The sequence below is a fragment of the Emys orbicularis genome, chromosome 1 (genome assembly GCF_028017835.1).
Source record: "Emys orbicularis isolate rEmyOrb1 chromosome 1, rEmyOrb1.hap1, whole genome shotgun sequence".
In the NCBI taxonomy this organism is placed as follows: Eukaryota; Metazoa; Chordata; order Testudines; family Emydidae; genus Emys; species Emys orbicularis.
Genome location: NC_088683.1, coordinates 103499975 through 103521358, shown reverse-complemented (window position 1 = coordinate 103521358; position 21384 = coordinate 103499975). Strand labels below are relative to the sequence as shown.

General features: G+C 42.2%; 1 protein-coding gene across 1 annotated transcript in view; it reads right to left on the bottom strand.

The window, feature by feature from the left end:
* The window catches only part of NUAK1 (NUAK family kinase 1), a 54940-nt gene extending 34260 nt beyond the window's left edge, over nt 1–20680 (bottom strand). The window contains exon 1 of the mRNA XM_065423444.1: nt 20327–20680. Coding sequence (XP_065279516.1) covers nt 20327–20680 — 354 coding nt within the window. The remainder of the gene's footprint in view (nt 1–20326) is intronic.
* Nucleotides 20681–21384: the final 704 nt, after the last annotated feature.

The following is a 21384-nucleotide window of genomic DNA, read 5'->3' as shown; positions in this document are numbered from 1 at the left end:
AGAATTTTGCAGAATCTGAAAATATTGTGTGCATAATTTTTAATTTTTTGTTGCAGAATTTTTAACTTTTTGGCACAGAATCCCCCCAGGAGTACGAGGTTGGACCACTGGTCTGACCCAGTATGGCTGTTCTTGTGTTCTATGTGTGGAGTTATAGATTGGGTGGACCAAATGCAAGGAGTGGCAGGATGAGGTAGACCAGGAGTAGAGCAGGTGTTTGTGGGAGGGAGCAGGAGACATGTTCCTCCCCCAGTCCTATGGAGCATAGCCAGAAAAAATAATAAAGGTTGGGACTGTATTATATTTTTCATGGAGCCTCCCCTCCTTCCCCGGGCAGTCACTGGGGCAGCGGCAGTCGATTGGGGTGGAAGGGGCCCTTGCAAGTGTGATTCCATTGGAGTTGCTCTGCCAGGGTCCAGGGAGGCACCAGGGATCAGAGCTAGGTAAAGGGCTCTTTTAGATCTGCTACGTTTGGGGGCAGATCCCATGGGTTATTCCATGGGGAAAGTGAACAATCAGGAAAGAACTCCACAAGGGCATCCTTGTGGAGATTTCCTCTCCTAGAGCCCCCTCCTGTGTGTCTTTCCATACTCCTGGGCCATACTCCTACTCTTAGCCGGAGATGGAGAAGTACAGCTCTCTTGGCAATCTGACTTCAAGCCATATTCAATATAAACGGAAAACTGTTTACAAGAGGCTTCTGCAGAGACATAGAAAACATTTCATGTGCTGAGTGGAAAGTCAAATAAAAAGGCATTATATGAGTTGCTGTAAAATTAGTGCCTGGCCTTGTACGTTGGACTGATACATCTCAGAGTGTTCTCCTTTTGCAGGGCAGAGAGAGTGAGGCCATCACAATACCATCATCTTGGAGAATGTTACTTTTCAGATCCCGCAAGCTAAATCATCTCCATGGAGATACTGCCTGGGAGACAATCACACGGCAAATTCCTAATTAATTATTTATAAACTACCCAACTCCATTGTTTAGTAGATTGGCAAACTGTGTCATAATCAGGGAAGTTGCTTAAATGCTTTCCTCTAAGCAAGCAATGGTGCAATCTGTACCCAATGGAACCCTGCTGATTTAAACCTCAGGGATTTTGCTTTTTTTTTTTTATTTGCGTGTTTGTTCATGTCATTACATGGATGTTTCCAAAGACGAATGCTGTTGTTTGAGAGCCAGCAGCTGCATCAACAAGCACATAAGGGCAAGCATGCACGTGCCAACCAAAGGTTATGTAGGCACCTTTGATTTCTCTCTCTTAAAAGGCGAGGTAACTTTTACAGCAAACTCATTCAGTATGGTAAAAACAGAACATCTGTAACCATCTGCTTCAATCTTCTACATCCCAATGTGTCATATAAAAAAGATTCTATTTTCCAAATCTGAAGCTGATTTACTGCTACCATATCTCTGCCTGTCGAGAAACTCTCTCCTGCTCAGGCACTGGAAGTCCTGGGTCTAGGTGATAAATGTCAAATCAAAATTTGATTTGCATAAGATGAGACATTGTGTGCCTGTGCCTTTAGAGAGCCAGGATACTTTTATCTGTGTTTTACTTCTTTGTTTCCAATTTTGTTGGCTGTAAATGCCATTATCATATCATGAGTGGTGACTCAGCAATAGAAGAGGAATTAGTGATTCAGAAATATTAGGTTGATTTTCATTGCCTTTAGCATGCCTCCTTTATTCACAGACTCAGAAAACTGCCTGTGTAACCAGGTATGAGCACTAGAAGCAATCAGAACAAGAGATTTATGCTGTACATATACAAAGTGGGTGACAGGAGGCATATTGTGCAACACCCTTCCTCCCCTTCTGCCCTCATCCTTGTCCATGGTATATGTTAACAGGATTTATGTGCGTATTTCCTGAGTAATGCCCTGCTGGAAAATTTACATCCCTTCATTGTTTGGTACCTGTTGTCCTCAGTCTGCTGTGTAAATGCAGCTTAGCATATTTTTACTGTGCATCCTCTAATAAAATTCCCTGGGCAGACCCATTCTTTTGGCATTCGGAAGGAGCTCTGCCTTGTCTTTTCATTATTTCCAACTGGAATTGACAGCTCTGCATCAACCATTTCAAGATTGATTTACCCTCAGAAATAAAAGGCAATTCATCTGGTCTGGCATAAATCTTCTTCCCAACAGGACTTAAAATATGGGTTAGCAATTTGGTTACTCGTGTTCCATCTCTGTGCAGTGGATCTTGGAAAGGGGCAACTGGAGGGCTCAGTCAATGAGCAATAAAACCTTCTATTTCTAGATTATTGCTGGTTCAAATCCAGCCTAAATCAGTTACCATCTGATAGCTCTTAAATTTGGTAGTCTCAATCCAGTTGCCACAGAAGATTTCACATCCCAAAACCAACACATACATTGATGGACCTTACAACTCTACAGAAAGCCACCTTCCCCATTTAAATATGGCAATAATACAATTCCACATTGCAGTAGTTATGTTCAAAAGAAGAATAAATATATCATAAACATTCTTAGAACTTAAGTGTTATCCAATTTTTCAAACACTGGATCAACTTTAATCCATCCTCTCGATATCCACCCACGTTATATCAGTTATAATATACCACTGCAGTTCCAGAAACACTCCACTCTGGCACAATCAACAGTGAAGCAAGTTTGCCATGGTATCTACAGAATACACAGTTCCAGTCATTTTCCTTTTTTCCCCTTGAACTCTGTAATGTCCATCCCACCTCATTCACAAAGACTCCATCTCCCCAGGAAGGAGTGGTGGAGAGCAATGATAGTTCAGGAACTAGGGAAGAAGACTGCTGTAACTTTCTTGAAATGGAATTGCGTGGGGAGATACTGAAGAGTAAAGATCCACAGGTCCATAATTGGAATTAAAATAAAAACTGTCTTACAACCTTAACTACACAGTCACTCTTCCTTAAGAAATGTTAACCAATACTGAATGCCATTTTCATTGAAAGGATAAAAACTGCATTTATATTAACTTCTGGTGAAGTTGCCAAGCAGATGTTTATTTTTGGCTTCCACATTTACTAAAGCCAAATGCAACAAGGAATTGGGATTCCACAATGTCTAACTGCTTTCCTTCCAGGTTACAATTTTGTTGGAACAAAAAAAAAGCTGACTTTACTTATAAGTAGGAAAAAAACCTAGTAGCATCTGTTTCAATGTCTGTTTATATCATAGTTTGAATAAGGTTACAATTGTGAAATCTTTGTTATTGATCAGCTTCCAAACACAGCACAGCACCATCCAGAACACGTGCAAGGGAGGAAAACTTACTGCAAGTGTCTCATGTGCCAGTCCTTTAAGGTCTGCGAGTCCACGTGCAGAATGTTTATTACTAATTTAAAATACTGGCAAATCAGGGAAAAGGGGAGTGAAATAATTCACAAGTCCCATGATCACTGTGCTCAGTTTTGCATGGTTACTAAAGATTCCTCCTCCAAATCCTGGAAGACAGTTTTCAAAATTAATTCTGCGGCTTGATTTCTCAGCTGCCATAGCCAATGATACAATGAAAAATGCCAAACTGAAGCAGTAGAAAGGATCTTTAATGATTCAGTAGGCAACATCTTCATTGTGAATCGGTCTTGAAACATAGTGTTAGAGGGCACTCTGCCTTTGGAGGTGCTGATTTGGGATGAAATGTAAAAGCAAGATGCTGGTCACTTGTGGTCATTTAAAAAATCCCTTACACTTTTCTCAAGCATAAGGGTCCTAGCCTTGGTGTTGTGACAAAACTCCAGTTTGAATATATTCTCCTTGTCTACTATTCCCCCCCCCCCCAAATTTAAACTGGTAAATATTATTCACATCCTCTTAGAAACTTGCATCCTGTTGTTATGTGTGTTAAACAGTTGCAACAATGTACTTCATCAGTTAGAAAAGTTTGTAACATATTGGCATATGTTTAGGTGAAAGACGCTAGATAAATGACACACATAAAACAAGAGAAGGGTTTTGGATGATTTTAAAACTCTTTCTTACAATTAACTAGAATTTTCCAAGGACCTACCTGCAGGTACATTTCCCTTTCAAACATAAGGTCCAGCTGATGATGATATGGATTGACAAGTTTAACACTGCCTACATTAAGGGAACTCTTCACCCTATTTTCTCTCTCTACTGTATACTGCCACTAAGATAATTAAACTTATCTTAATAATAAGGCCCATTACATGGGCACGTGCATGCTAATAAAAATACTTGGCTTTCTCTGACAGAGCTCTAACAAAGGAGTAATCTACAAAGCATTCTCTCAAAATAAAGACAGTAGGGGAGAAGCACTGCATGCTTCTCTAAACAATCAAAATCTAGCTCTCACTGAAGCCAGTAGGAGTTTTGCCCTTGACTTCAATGGGAGCAGGACCAACCCACTGTGAGAGGAAAATGGTACTCCCTGAAGACACTACTGAGGGAAGAGGTCTGCCATCCTCCCCTCAGTATGTCACAGAGAGGGGAAAATGTCTATTGGCCACACCCCTAATGCACTAAAGATGGCCTGCAGCAGCCTAAGGTTTGCCATAAGGCCCCACAGCAGGTAGAGTGGTGTGAGAAGATAATGGACCAAAGGCCTGTCATGGGGTGTATAGACCCCATGCTGGCCTGGCAACCAATGAGTTAATGCAGGAACTACCAGCCAACACTGATTGGCAGCCTTACAGCAGCTGGGAGAATAAAAGAGCTGAGAAGCACAGGGGTGGGGTGGCTGCCAGAGGAAGAAGCAGACTAGAGAAAGTAGGTCCTGCCAGCAAGCTGGTGAGAAGCTGTCCCAGAAGGACAACACCCCAGAGAAGGGATGACCAGCACCACGGGCTGCAGAAACCAATAGAACTAAGGGAGGTAGGATGGAGCTCAGGGTACAGCAGAAGAATTGTTGAGGGTTGATTCTGCCTGCCAGGGTTGAGGGCCCTGAGCTGGAACCCAATTGATGGGTGGGCTTGGGTTCTCCAACCTATCCCTTAACAGAAACTTAAGAACCAAAGGGGGTTCCAGACCTCTTGAGGACAAGGAACAGCTAACCCCTGCCAAACATAAGGAGAAGCCCATACACTCCAGTGAGAGAGAATTTAATGTCTTTGCCTGCAGAGTAGGACTACAGAGATTCAGACAAGAAGGGGGGACTGACTGCCCTGCTGAACTGAACAGACTCTGTGCAACAATCTGTCTGACCAAAGGGAGGTGCTGACGCAATAGGGCACCAGCTCACACGGCCTCTATAGATTCAGAGAAGCATCAGGACTGCTGTATGCTCATCAAACCACAGACTTTTGGGGGTTCTCCTCTCCATCATTAATGAGAGGTAATTTTATAGTATAAATGTGGGGAGGGGAAGAGGGGTTATGTGCTCATGCATACGCTTTTACAATGCTCATCCTGGGTTTTATGTAAATTTTGTTTTATTCCCCCGGCACTGTTGGTCTTAGAAGCAGGATGAGAGTTAATTAAAAGGGAAAAGAGATTATTATTTCAGTCTGAGCGCCACAGCATGAAGAGGTTTTCTTTGAAAAGTTTATTTTTAAAGAATCCATATTGCTGGGTTATGACTGTGCTAATCAAGGCCCAGACCTGTATTTCTTGAGCATCTAAAATTTCCAGTTAGGTCAATGGGAGTTTTGGGTGTGTAGGAAATTCAGGCTTTAGGTTTGCCAATTGTGGGCAGCAATTATGATACAAGGGGTGGTGTACTATACAGGGAATATGATATAAAGTGCACAGAGGTATGTAATGAAGAGGGAGGGGCAGGGGCTTCAGTTTATCACACAGGAGTATCAACTCTGAGGTCCTGATGGCTAAATTATAATTTTCTAAAATGGACCAGGCTGCAAATACAATCCTCTATTGGGGGCCTAGTAACCCACAGTCCCCCATCCTGTTTGGAGAACTGACCCTGGAAAATATTTTCAAATGTTGGCAACTTTGTCAGTTAAACCTCACCCAGTTTCCTTTTGTTCTAGGTCTGCAGATCATTCTGTAATACTAAACTCTCCTCTCGTTTTTGTAATAATTCTACTTTGGTTTCATCTTGTTTAGCCTGAATGGTATTAATTTAATTGCCCTTTTTGGTTATGGACCATCCTGGAAATTATTACAGAGTTCCATGGAATTATTACAGAGGGAAGAAGGGAATTGCTAACATTATTTTTCCATCCGTCTCTGATTTCTAAGAAATATCTGTATCCCTGAAAGCAGAGGGACCTGCTGCTGCTCCTTTCTATTTATCAAAAGTAAATGAGGGGCCAACCTAATGGCTCGGTGGAAAGGGTAATACAGAAACAACCATGCTCAGGTTCTCCTGGGCCAGTAGTGCTGGAGTGGACAAAGATGTGACAGGGAGGGTGAAGAATGAATTGTCCTATCACAAGATCTAGCAGCTGGTTACCAAGCAATTTTGCAGCCACAGAGAAGGGTACCTATTCTCCCTGTTCAGAAATCAAGGTGGTTGTTCTGAACAGTTGGGGGAGAATTAAATTTGAAAAAGAGGCAACCCAGAACAAAGGAATGGGTAAAAAAGCCTTTGGCAATGAACTCACTCGGACTGTGTAATTTCACTCAGACTGTAGCCCCCACCCCCATCACACGCACACCCCCTTTTCCTGGCAGCTGCCTTAGCCAGAGTCAACTGAACAAGGGAGAGTCAGTGCTCAGATTTCTGGGATCCTTTTGCCAAAAAGTTAGGTAGAGCACCAGCAGCAACACAGGCTTCCCACTTCACCCTGCCAGTGACCTTAACACAGACTTGGATGTACCACCGTCCCCAGAGTGGAGAACAATTCCCTCTCATGCTACTTGGTCCAGAATTTCATCCCAGCAAATACCACAAATCATGTCATACTGCGTAGAACTATTTAAGTGGTGCTGTGCAATGTGAATTGCTGTCCATGAGGGACTGAGCTAGCGACTGCCTAAGCCATTTTATTTAACTTTTTACTTAAACTACCCTGAAGGAGGAGGCTGCATTGCTACTCTGGAACTCAGAACCACTTTCATCTCATTTGAGCCAGGCATTCCTTTGCTAAGTGGCAGAAATAATTTAATTTTTAAAACAGATCCTAAATAAAAACATTTGTGACATTTTCTACATAAATTATTGGCTCCATGTCCTAGAAATATACTAATCCTGACTTAGCTAAAATAAAACCAAATACATTACATTCAATGGAATTACACCAGCAATTAAGTCCTTTTTTTAGCCTCTGGATAAAACCATGCATTGTATTAAATTATGTGTTTTGCTGGTTTTGCATTTTTACATTCCTAAAAAAACAAGAATGCACATGGCTACCACTAGAATACTGATAACTTCCAGCTCAATCCTATATTAACTTGTGCAAGCACTGCATTAACCTCTCAATTGCATCAGATAATCCATGACAAGGATTAACAGAGCTGCCTTGTTGAAAATGAAGCAATCTTAGCCCTCCTTTTACTGTAACTGCTTTCTGAAGTGTGCTTTAATGTGCATGCCATAGCTCAGAATGAGCCAACATTTAAATTAGCTTATATAATAGGCTGTTAAAGTGTCATAGAGGGCTTTGTTGGGCAGATAATGAGAAGAATTTGGGTGTACAGTGAAACAAAGACACAGCTGCCTGTGCCAAACATCCAGTTTATGGCAATACTTCATACAAATTATTCCCTATAACAACTGAACTGTCATATCCTACAACCACATCCCAGGCAACCTCCCAACTGAGCTCACTAAGGCTGCAGTCTGATGTGCTGTACACACAAACACCAGTAATACCCAGATGTTCTCTATGTAAAACATTTGGTTTGAAACACAGAGCACTTCTTTCCAAAAAGCCATTACATTTGTTTAATGGACTCATACAGTTCAACTAAAATATCCTGGAGCAGACATTTGACTGCAATTCTACTCTATGAGCCCCATCTGCAAAAAAGAGAAAAAGCAAATGAGAATGCTTTACATGATTTATGCTGCCTTTATGATCAGCCAGTTCATAAAACACAAGCTCTGTTCTACAGACAATAACACAGATTGCTTTCAAGTGTGTCGTTTAGCCCTTGCCTTCATTAAACAAATACATCAACTGAAACAAAGGGCCAAAATTCTTCAGCTTACAACAGAGCTAGTGTAACCAAGAGCAGAATTTGGCCCAAAGACGTCACAAGGAATGTGATTTTCTGTTTTACATTCAGGGAGAGTGAATAATGATCGCCAGTAACATTCATGGCTACACAGTTTTCTTCGCATGTGAGGAAGGCTGGAAGGAGGGAGGTTAAAGTACATAATGAAATTCTTTTCTCTAATGAATTCTTCCATGGTAATATTCACTCCACAATGAAGCATTTCATGGTCCTGTTAGAACACATTTTTATAATGAAATGCTAGACAGGATGAACTGAGACTATACTTATTTCACTGAAATAAAGAGATGCATAGAAAACTCTTGGATTATACTCAGAATAAGACTGTTGCTAAAAAAGAGGGCCAGACAATCAGTATAAACCAAACCTCATTTCCCCTTCTGTAACATGGGAGAAATAATTCTTCCTATCTCAAAGGGATGTAGCAAGGCTATGTCAATGGCTATGGGGTGCTCCGACATTATGGTGATGACAAGCACCACAGAAAAAGCCTATAAATAAAAATGAATGAGGAAAAGTTGAGTTATATAAAGAAAAGGCAGCTCAGGATAAAGAAATGGATAAACATCCTATTACTCATATGCAGACAAGGTTCAAATATTCTTTGCTTGTGGGAGGGAGGTGAGTACCCCCCTCATGCACACCCTTATCTGGGTTAATTAAGGCCAACTAAAGCTCAGTCTCAGATGACTGGGACCACCGAACCATAAAAATAGACGTAACGTCAAACAAACAAATGTTTAGCTAACCACTGCTATCACAACAGAGTTATTAAATGTTTTTACCCATTGGTGTAGGTCCAGCTGTACTGCTTTCTAATGTATTTTAAATACTCTTGTGGTAAGGTAGTAGTACTGTATTTTAGCTGGTATTTTTACAGGCTATAATATTTCATATCGGTACGCAACTACTTCAAGCCTCAGGGAGTGCAGTGTTAGTCAACCTACCCTCCTGCTGAGCATTCAGCTACCAAGGAGGTTTCACTCTTCAGTATTCTCCCGATGGTCACTTTTTCCTATGCCAAAATGTTCCACTTGGAACAACAAACCACAGAACACTGCTAAGGTGATTATGAGGTAAGTCTTCATTTCAAATTTAACTACAGATGCAAGGGTTCTAAATTCCAGGACTACACTATTTAAAGCATGTCATTCCTTGTGACAAACATAATTAAAAGCCCCAATATGGAACCAAAACGTATTATGACTTTATGTCACAAAGCCCGGCAAAAACAAAACAAAAATTTCCAAATGTGTATGATAGTGGGTTGTTTTTTTAAACAAATGATGCACAGTCATTTTTCTTTGTTAATCTTTTGCTTAAATATGGATAATCATTTGTATCAATAATAAGTAAACCAGTTATTTTCAATTATGATCATTAGCAAACACTGATCCTAAAGTTCATGCTGCCTTGCAGAGATGTTTTTATCTAACCCTCATTGCTAGATTATGAAGCAGGTTCTACAAGGAAAATATTCAGATTCATTTTTAAATTAAAGAAATCTCCTCCATAATATTCACTGTATTTGGAAGTGTCCTCTAGCATGTCCATCATTAGGATTGTGTCAAGATTGATAGTTATAGTAGGGATTAGATCCCTTTTCTGTGTATGGGAAATATATTCTGGAGGCATCAGTAGCAACTCCATTGTCAAAACTGCCCTGTGATTTCCACCTAAAGCAGGACCAAAATCTCTCTGCTCTATATCTTAATGACTGAATTTAGTCTCCAACTTTGGCAGAATAATCCTTCGTAGGACAAACAAATGTTCTATTTTTTTCAGTCAAGTATGTACAAATCACTGTGTCTGTGCCAAGGCATCGGTGCTTAAAGACACCCTGCCCCCTCCATCCCCACAAACACTGCTGACTCAGCTCTCCAACACACTGAAACACTCGCACCATGGGGAGTCTTTCAAGCACCAGTGCCTCAGCTCAGACACTTGGCTCCTCCAGTGCTCCTGCCTGAGCTCTCCAATATGCCAGCAGCAGTGCCAAGGTAACTAAGGGCCTCTATGCCGAAATACCAACACATCAAGGGCTTACCCAGTGCTGCTGACTTGGTCTACCAGATAGCCAAGGCAACAGGCCTGAAGGAGCTCCTTTAAGCACTGATGCCTTGTCACAGAGACAGTGGGATCCCTAGTCACTCTCCTGCCCCGCATCAAATCTCCAATCACCATCAAGCTCCCCCACATCCCACCTCATGTCCTCCTTGGTTCCCCAGTGCACTATAAAACTGCCCCACTGGGAGTGAGGAGGTGGTGAATGGTCCATTTAAGGAGACCATGAGAGGCTGAGCAGGGATGTGGGAGAGAACATGGAAGGTGAACAAAATGTAGGGTGTGCAGTGGGCAACGGGGTTGTGGAGGGAAGAGTGCTGTGGTGTGGATGTTGCTGAAGTCATGTGGACAAGGAACAACTGTTGTAGGTTGCGAGGGATGACTGGGGAATTACTTAGGGATTAATTGTTGTATTGATGGAAGATTAACTCTTTATTAAAAAAAGCTTTTGGTCTTGGATAGAAGGATGATGGTCATGTGATCATTTTCGCCAAGGAATGGACTGTGGCCATGAAATAAGCTACAACCCATGGAATGAACTGCATTTAATTTGCAATTTTGAGTTTACCTACAGTTGGCTCACGAATCTAATTCCACCAGGACTGCTCCTAACATTCCAATCCTGTCAAGCACTTTTCCCACATCAGCCATTTTTTTTAAATAAAAGGAACTAACCATAAAAATATTTTATTCCTTTCCTCCGTGTGTCAGATCAGGACTTGAAAAAAAATCACACTCAAGCAAGATCCAGGACTTGTATTCAATCCTGGACCAGTGGCAGTTACAAGGTCTGATATCTTGGGAACAATCAAAGCTAGTAGCAGTGCTATTTGTCCTTGGAGAGCAGGGATATTACAAATATCAATAATCCATATTAGTGTAATGGCATGACTTGGGGATTGTTTAATTTGTACACATGGTGATAGGTATAAAAATTATATTTAGCTGCAATCAGAAATTAGACAGCACCACAGCAAGGGACGACTGCATTCAGGCATTTTTTCCCCATTTGAACATGTAGTTAAAGGTGATGGAAGGGCCTCTACATGAATTAAACATCTGGTATTTTTGGTGTGAGTCCAGGATGTTTGATCAGTATGGCCAGACGCTATACTCTCATGGAATACCTCACCCAGCCCCCTAGTGTTCAAAGGTCTAGGATCTTCTAATTTATACAATGTACAATGTTGTCTGTGCAGACATGGTGATAAATATAATCTGTTTAAAAAGCAGATACTTCTCAAATCATAACTCACAGATGCTTAAAGGCTTTCATGTGGGTAAGACAAATGAGAGCCACAGTGCCTGATTCTATAGCCAGGGAGTACAGGAAGCAACAGCAGGAGAACACTATTGAAAGCCTGGATACACTTATGGCTTTAGTGAATTGGTCATCAAATATAACAACACACAGATGCAGTTTTTACCTTGCTCTGTAGTTTTTTCACTGTTGGCCATATATCTAGCAAAATGTGGAAACAGTTTTTGGTTTCGTTTGTTAAATAGACACACATGGTATCCCTGTCTGCTAAAAGATGCATCAACCAATATAATTTGCATATCTAGTATTACACTTCTGATTGGTCCATATATGGGGTATAGTTGGAGTTGCAAAGAAGTGTGTCTCAAACAAAGAAGTATAACAAGAATATTTTTTTAAAGAATCAGGTGCATGCCCTGACAATGTAGGGCCAAATTCTGCTTTCTGGGGGGAAAGAACAAGAGAAAAATGTCAGCAGATCTGTGTGTGCTATAAGGGCACTAGAATGTTTCCCACATTCTCCCTCCTTTGATTTTCATGGATCTGTGCACGTGGATCTGGCTGTAGCCAAGGTTTACCAAATATTGTCAGTGTTTTTTAACCCATGTATGGCTTTCTCCTCTGGTATTTTGTGGCTACCACCTGCTGCTTATTGGTTCTCCAATCCAGCAAAGACCTTCTAGTTATTTATTTACCAAAAAAAAAAATTGACTCACATAGTAATTGTGATTAGAATTCTATAATGAATAAACAATATTTATCAGGAACTGTAAGTTCCAAATAGCTTTATCCAACACAGATGAGCTCAAACTAGAATATGTATGAAAGCGCTCTCCACATGTCAAATTGTAATTGTGATTCTTAGGCAAAGATAAAATCATACACAGCCTAACACCAGAATACATTTGATCAATATGTACCAAGAGATATTTTGTACAGTTTCCATTCTGTTGTGTTCTCACACACAACAGAAACCATGTGTAATAAAACTTAGTACGTATAACATTTTTTTCACTGAGAGCTGCTTTATAAACACTAGGACAAATTCTATCACGACTTTCACTTCAGTGAGATTGCATGGGGTGTAAATCAGGGCCGAATTTGGCCCATAAATTAACACAACTTCTCTGTGTGGCAAAGTAGCAGCATCCCTATTTTATAGATGGACAAGCTGAGGCACAGAGAAGTTAACTGAATTGCCCCAAATCACACAGCAAGTCAGTGGAAGAGCCAGAAATAGGATCCCAGAGCCTAGAAATCCATTCACTTGTTTATAGATCCAAAGTCCTCCAGTAAATGCCACCCACTTGACGTCCACCCAAGAATCAGAGTTAACATCTGGCTCCGACTGAGCTAAAAGAGCTAAAAGATTTGTGAAAACTATCATATTCAGACAACTACGAGTCCTTACTGGCAACTCATTGATGCAGACTTTTACAGAATATTTATTTCACCAAACTAACTTGCTTCTACATTTTTCAGCCATTAAGTTATTTTTAGCTAGGAGCACCCCCTTTGATCTAATCACTCTCTAGTTTGAGGATCTGGAGAGCTGTGCTTTAGGAAGGATGGCAGAATACAGGACAATCAATTTCTATTTCAATCCCTGAAACTCAACCTCTTCCTGAACATTTCAGATACTCAAGTATGTATGTGAGGGTTGGATGTAGCCACTTGACACTTACCTCATGATACTTCACTGTAATAAATTTGTGGTACTTTCTATGAAGGACTTTAAGTAAAAATAAATTATACACCATTGGATTTAATTAGGAAATATTTACACCACTGTTTTAGAACAAAGTTACATAATAAGTAGGGATGGAACAAAACAACAAAAATCAGTCCCCAAATCCAATTTGCTTAGGCTTATTATAGGCAGTGCAGGTAGCAATTCCCATAGTTAAGGTTGCCTGCCACTTTCTGTTATAAGGCTCTGTTTTCAGTTGCTTATATCTTTGACAAATTTTAATTGTTTGGACTGCCAATTTTCCATGCTGGGATCTGCCTCAGGATGAATATTGCTGAAAAGTTTTAGCGGTTCAGCCATTTCCAAGAAGGAGGTTATGAAAAATGTTGTTTTGCCCTTATTAAAAAAAAAAAAGTCTTAACTTTTTCACTAAGCTCTAACGCCTCTATGCTTTGGAGCAGGAATTTGAAATTTAGCAGGGGGTCTCCCTGGTGTCAGGAATGTAGCTTCTCTCATCTCCATGGAAACTTGCCCAAATTTATCAAAAGTCATAAGCCTCTGAAAAATCTCAGTTTGCATATGCTCAATAGAGTGTTGTTAGAGTTTGGAGCTAAATTCGCCAAAGATTCCATCTGCACAGAGCATGCTGCAACCCTCTCACAGCGCCTATGTGATGACTGGAGCGTGTATGCACTGTCTCCACAGAAAGACTGAGCATGCTCCATCCTGACACTGCAGGAGCTCAGACCTTCCCTGCAATTGCTTCATGCAACTGTTAGGTCCCACTGTGGCACCAGGCTCAGGAACTGAGAGCAGGAAGACTCTCTCTCCTGTACTCTCAATGCTCCCCCAGCTTGTTCCCCGTCAGTACAGAAGAGGAGAGTGTAGCTTGACTGGAATACAGATAGCGGGTTTTCACAACAAAATTTTTGGTGGTCTCTAAGTGCGGCCACCAACTCTTGCTGGTGGCCGCTCTGACAAATTTTCCTAAAATACTTAATTAACTTTAGGAAAAACAAATAAATATGCACATATACTTGTCCAAATCATTGTAATTTATTTATGCAGGGTTTTGTTTTTTTTTTTTTTTTTTTTGCAGATTCAATAAGGTATAGTTGTATTTTGATGCCCTTGGCCCCCGCTGCCCCGCCCCGCCCCCCATGCATGTCCCTGGCCCCTGCCACTTCCACCCCACCCACCCCGCATTGCCCCAAGCTCCCTTCTGTGGCCTCACACCCCAGGCTCATCCCGCTCCTTGCCTCTTTACCATGGCGCCTGGTAAGATCAGTCTTGCTAAAGCCCAGAGCCAAGTGGGAGAAAGACTGCTCTAGGAACGAATCAGGGTTGAGTAGTAAAGGGGGTTGTCTGTGGGACCCCTGCCTCATTTGTTGCAGAAGTTGGAAGGTACGTAGTGAAAGAGGCAGGGAACTGCAAGAAAAGAAATGATGATCTCATGGCTAAGGCACTTGAATGCTGCCTTGGGGAACTGGATTCTATCCCTGCCACAGAGTTCCTGTGTGATGCTGGGCAAATCAATTAAGCCAAAAAAATTACAGGTGGCCACTGTGTGTTCCTCATTTTCTGGGTGCTTGACTTGAGGTGTTAGGGTCTGATTTGCAGAAGTGCTGAGCGCTCACAACAGCAACAGAAATCTGCAGGAGCTCTACTCTGAACATACAAAGTGCTATAAAATGCTAAGTACTCTGAAAAAGTCAGGTCCCAGCATCTCAAAGTGGGCACCCAAAGTATGTTGACACTTTTAACACTTTTGGATTTAACCTCTGCTCCTCACTTTCCCATGCATAAAATGGGAATAATAATCATACCACTTCACATCACAGCAGTGTTCCAAAGACACATTAATTAATGTTTGTCATGAACTAAGTTACTACAATGAGAGCACTATAGAAAAATTATAAGGAAATTTATAATTCTGTATTTGGTTTGAATAATGTGTAGGAAATAATGCATGGGGCCACACATGAACAATGAGAATAAAAATAAATACCTCTACCCCGAGATAACGCGACCCGATATAACACAAATTCGGATATAACGTGGTAAAGCAGCACTCCGGGGTGGGGGGGAAGGCTGCGCACTCCGGCGGATCAAAGCAAGTTCAATATAACGTGGTTTCACCTAGAACGCGGTAAGATTTTTTGGCTCCCTAGGACAGTGTTATATCGGGGTAGAGGTGTATTGAACAACTGTCCATTCACTGTATGAGGGAGGAATCCTGTGGATAAAACAGGACGTGATCACATAATTAAAATAAAGCATACAAGAGAGTTGAATTAAGGTTCCACAGACAACTTTACCCCTGACATTTCCTAACTTTTGAGTGCTTGACTTTTCAACATTAACTTGCTTTTAATGTATGTTTTTTTTCCCTCTGGCTGTAACGGATTACTGATCTACCCCTAAAGGGCTCAATTATGGGTTGTCTGACAGACACTTTATATAATTTGCTGCTGTAAAAGTTACATAAACTGGACCTGCCATAAAGTGGTTCCCCACTTGCCACAGAGCTCTACTGGAACTGCACTGCACCAGACCCTTCTCAGTTCCCCATGTATGGGGCATGCTGAAAGACAGAATGAAGAGTGGGTGCTGCTATTCTCAGTCTGCAGCCACTGCAACCAGAGCATATTGTCCGTTAGAGCAGCCCTATAGCCCTCAGGACTGGGCAGAATGTTGACTGGACCAAGAATACTGGAAGGCTTTAAAGTGGTGCACAACCCCGTTACTCCCACCCTTCCATTCCTACACTGAGATCAATTCAGCAGAATGGAGAATCGGGGCACTACTCCTTGTGATCTGCACAACTGCTCTTATCTTGTTAATTGGGACATACTCCACTTAAAAAATCTTGTTGTAAACAAACAAATGTGTGTGTTACAAATAAGACCCTAATTATTAAAATGACCAAACTTAAAAAAAATCCAATTTACTTGTCACTACTGTAATTATGTTTTCTACTTCTCTCTGTCAGGGCAATGACAATCAATGAAGCCAGTTTCCCTTTGTTTACAACATTTCACTTTCAAGTTCTCAAAAGCAATGTTTGAGTTTCCAACACTACAGGGAAATGCTGATTTGTTTTGAAACAAGGGTTTTTCATTGGAATTTTTTCAACTGTGCCAATGTTTCTATTGATCTAAAATTTTGCAAGAGATTGCTTTTATACAATGTAAATTTGCAGCCAAATTTAATTTGGCAGTGTCCCTATGACTGAGAGCTGCATGGTGCACTTCTATACAGAAGAGTAAATAAGCTGTAAACACCTGTACTAATATGCATGAAATGCCTGTGTTTTATGTTGTGCTACAACATGTCATCAGTTCTCAAAATAATATGCCTGTCTTAGGGGTAGGGAGAGAAGAGTAATGTTGTTTGCCCTCTGTTGGCCAGGAGGAAGATAAAAGCCCTGACTCTCAGGAGGGGACCAGAGAAAAAAATTCCCTGCTGCTGGTCCCACTCCCCTAGCCCACTCTTTGGCCACTGCAAGAAGAAAAATCTGTCCAGTGAGTGAATGTTGAAGGGGACAGAGACTGGGTGCTTGGAGAGGAGGCACATGAAAAATTGTTAATAACACTGTATATTGTATGTAATAATTGGGATATTGGGGTATGGAGCGGGGATTGAATGATGACACAAGAGGGAATCCCTAAATAAGTGGACCCGCAGGGGCTCTGGATGTGCCTCTTTTTAAAAAAATCCAGTTCTGCTTTGCTTTGAGTGCATCATGCAATGTAACAGGCTTTCATCTGGATTCTTGCCAATTTTCACAATACTAAACCTTCTTTTGCCGATATTAACCAAAACATGCACCGTATCAGCAGAATATCATTTACTGGCTTATATGTAATCCCAGAATAAAATTACATAAAGATGGAATTAAGGTTGAAAGGACCTATCAGCAATTTAGGATAATTATCCCAAAACCAAGCATTTCCTAGCATGAGCATCTTGCAGCATTTCCTTTCATTATGCACCGTGCACTGTACAGGCACATATGACCATTACCTAGCATGCCTTGCACTTATATGATTGTAACTATGGATTCCTTGGCTAACCAGTACTGATTATAGTACATGAGCAAAGTTTTGTTCTACTGCTTTCATGTGCAAGAGGACAAGTGGAGAAAACACCTACAGGAATTTCAATGTACATGCTACTTCACAGACTTTCTATATCCTCTTTTCACCCTTATACTTATTGGAACTTTCACTTAAGATATCATAAGGTGTGAATGTTATACCCAACCAGTACTAAATAAGGAAATCTTGTTTGGAAAACAGGGTGCCCCAAAATATCATATTGGGGTATTAATTTCTCTGTTTCATGCAACACACAACATTGTATGTAGTAACTAGTACACATTCAAATAAGTTGTTTTCAGCAACAAACTAAATAGTTCATACAATCCACCTAGCAGTTTTACTTTCAGAACACTTTGTGAAGATGTTTCAATGCAAAATGGTAAAAAAAAAGATAAACTAAATACACATAACCTGTTAAATCAAAGCCAAATACAATTCCTACTGAAGTCAATACAGACTTGCTGTTGACTTCAGTTGGGGCAGGATTGAGCCATTTATGTATACAGGACTCAATTCTTCTCTCATGCTGGTTTTGTACTGATGTTACTCCATTGCCTTCTGTGGTGTTACTTCTCATTTACAGCAGTGTGAGATCAGAATCAGACACTTAGCCTTTCAAACCTGCCGATTGACTTTGTTGTTAAGTTGTTTATTACAGTTAGAACAACTGAATGCAAAATTCAAAGCTTACATTTTATATGAAAGTCTGGCTACTCATGCAGTAATCTTTAGCAAACTGTTGTATAGCTAAATTGCTTGTTGGCTAATAAAAAATGTTAAAGGCCAAATATGTTAGCGCAGATCACTTGGACAGGGCTAATAACTGGGAATGTAATGTTGTTTCTAAGGTTCAGGTTTGCAATCTGTTGCCATACAGCTTGAACTATTTACATACTGCTGAGTGAAAAAAGATGATTGGAAGCAAACAGCCAGGTTAGAGAGTGACCTTGGGACTCTTGAAACCTAGCTTCTGGTTATTGGACAATTTGTGCTTAAGACATAATGGAATGGTGCCTGCCACACTGCTCTCCGTGCATCCCCTGCTGGTCACAGTATGAATCTATTCAAGCCTTTTCAATGATGCCATAAATGCTGATGACTAATGAGAATAGAAGGGAAGAAAGAAAAGAGAATGAAAAAAAGTTGAATGAAAACCCTGTACCTCTCCTGACCCAGCCCCTTTTTGCTGCATTCTCCTCTTGTGGGTGAAGTGGTCTGTGAGAGAAATTAGTGCTCGAAGTACGGGAGTCAGGGGGAAAACTGGGGGGAAAAAAGGTCATTTCTATTAACTTCATGTCTGGTTGGGTTCAGGGCCACTAGCTCTAATTCTTTAGAACAGACAAAATGCAGATATTTTACATGTGCTCAAACAGGAGAGTTCAGGCAAAAACATTACATTGTAATTGAATGTATCTTAATTAATAAAAAATAAATGCTATGTGGCAAGGATTATATTTTACAATATAAAATTAAGCTATAATATACTCCAGTAAGTATTCTAGATACCGGTAAACAGACTGGATGCAACATTTTTATTTCATTTAAGAATCCAGCTGTATTGTGATTTTCACCCTTTCTCCCTATTTCCCCAAGCTTTGCTACCTCAGCCACATAGATTCAGTTCAGACTGAAATTTGAAAAACTGCATCTCTTTTCAGAAGAGTTTTCCCCTAAACAAATCGGATTAAAGCCCATTCCACATCTTTCTTTAAGTTATTCAAGTTTAAAAAATAGATGTTTGTTACTTTTTGCAACTAAAAAATATCTCCATAATAGAGATCATTAGCTTCTGTTAGTCTGAAATTTTAGACCAGCCAAGACAGCAAACATTAAAAATCTTGTACTTGAAGTGAGCATGTGCAGAAATGTTCATCTCTGGTTTCTCTTTAGCCAGCCTCCAAATGAGCTAGTAAAATGAAAGAACACATAATGTAATTGTACAGCTTGGTTGAAACTCTCGTTTTAACTGCTGACACACAGATCTAGTTGTAAAGTAAATGTCCCTTGTTAAAGCCATCTCACTGGCAGTTACTGTTTCTTCCTTCGGGTATGTGCTAGGTTTGCAGACAACCAAAACAAAAACAGCAATTAAACAAAACTTGTATCTCACTATGGCAATGTCTTGCTTTTGTACAAAGTCTGCTGAAAATCAGTCTACCTCAAATGAAATATATGTTAAGATGTCTTCAGAAAAGCATCTATGTCTCTGAGCAAGCAATCCCTAATGCACTCGCTGTACCTTGTACCATCGCCCTACTACTGGAGATGTATTTCAATTGAAAAACAAATGGCAATGTGTGTGTTACTTCAGATGCATTACAAGAGCCCATCTGTATGATGCTGAAGGAGATGTTGGAGGACTTGCTGGACTCCAGTTATTACAGGGTGGCCTCAAGGCTGTGTTAGGTCTTGAGCCATCCCACAAAACTGAGCCATGAACTGGACTGTAAAAATCAATGGGGCTGGATTGCAGTCCCAGCATTTTTAGGTGTCAGCCAAGTTCAGATCACAAAAGTTAACTGCAACAAATCACTGCAATGTATCACTTAAAAATAACAATTAATATTCTGACACCATTCTGAAGGTCACTTCAACACAGCAAGGGAACACAACAAGCTTCATTGCACTATAAATTTCCACCCTTAGAAATAAAGATAAGGTTACTGGTGATGATGGCCACATCTGTGAAGGCCAACAAAAATACACATTTTATTCCAATCATAAATATCATTTGGCACCAGGTAAATATGCCCAACTATATAAATACCCCACATGCTTCATCATAAGTAGTTGGCTGGAGTCAAAACACTGGTTCCAAAGGCACTTGAAGACTATTCAGATCTAGTTTCAAGCTCCATAACTAGCTGTATAATGTAGAACCCCAAAGAGCTGGGTTCATATTCTCCCATACAATGGGGAAATTTCAGCTCGAAGCTTTGTGGCTTGGGCATCTCTTGAATGCCACATTTTCCTTTCTACCTCCTCTGAGTTAATGGTCAGCGGACTGGTCTCTAACGAGCTCCTGGGAAGATGCACCCGAGGAGCGGTGTTCTCTCTGGGAAGCTATAAGAAAAACAGCTCAGGCTGCCTTACCACTCTGCCAGAAAACCTCTCGATGGCCCTCTTGACTTTGCCATAGGTGCCCTTGCCCAGGGTCTCCTGCAGCTCGTAGCGGTGCTTCAGGTTGTGCTTGTGGTGATGCCTCTTCACCCCTTGCTGTTTCCTCAGCTCCGGCGCCGCTGTCACCTCGGAGGATGGAGCCTCTTCTGCGGGCTCCTCCAGGGCCGCGGCTCCCTTGCCGGCGCCCGGCTGGGAGCCGCAGGACAGGCAGCGCTGGGGAGTGGGGCCGCGGCCAGCATCCAGCTCAGCGCCCTCCATCTCCGGCGGCGGCACGGCGCGGGGGGCACTCGCGGGAGCGCAGCTGCCGCCTCTCCGCTCTCCCCACATCTGCTGTGCACCAGCCCTTGCGCCAGGGGGGTGGGGATCCGCAGCGCCCCCTCCCCCTCTTCCTCCCCCTCACCCCTCTCTCCGGCTGCTGAGGCACATTTGGCACTCGGGGAACAGGCGCCGCTGCAGCCCCGCTTGGCAAGTCCCCCCACCCCACCCCACTCCGCCCCCCGGGAAGAAGCGACGCCCAGGAGCTACCCCGCTCCGCCCCGGCAAGCCCCCGCTGGCGGGGATCCCCTGGCTGGAGCTGTTCTGGGCAGCCCCCTCCTGGCCGGTGGCCCCGGGCTGGGAAGCGGTTCTGGGGGTGGCGGGGAGACGAGTTCCGTCTTTGTGCTACAGCAGCGGCCGCCGCCGCCGAGGAGACTGCCCCGCCTGGCCCCTCACTCAGCCTGGCTGCCCGGCCGGGGGGTGTCGGTATTTACAGCCCGCGGGCCCGGCGCTGGCTGTCCCTGTCGCCGGCCCCGCCGCACATGTGCGGCTGGAAGGTGCCCTTCTGCTTCGGGCTATATTTGGTGGCGGAGGGTGCCCGGGCTCGGGCTGGAGCCAGCGGCGGGGCTAGGCGGCCGAGCCGCTCTCTCCGTGCAGAGCAGGCGCCGGAGTCGCCTCCTCATGTTCCCTTCAGCCTGGCCCTGGCTGTGGCGAGCAGCCGCTTTGCCGCGGCCGTGAGCGGAAGCCACAGTCCCTCCTCCGCCCCAGCTCCGCAC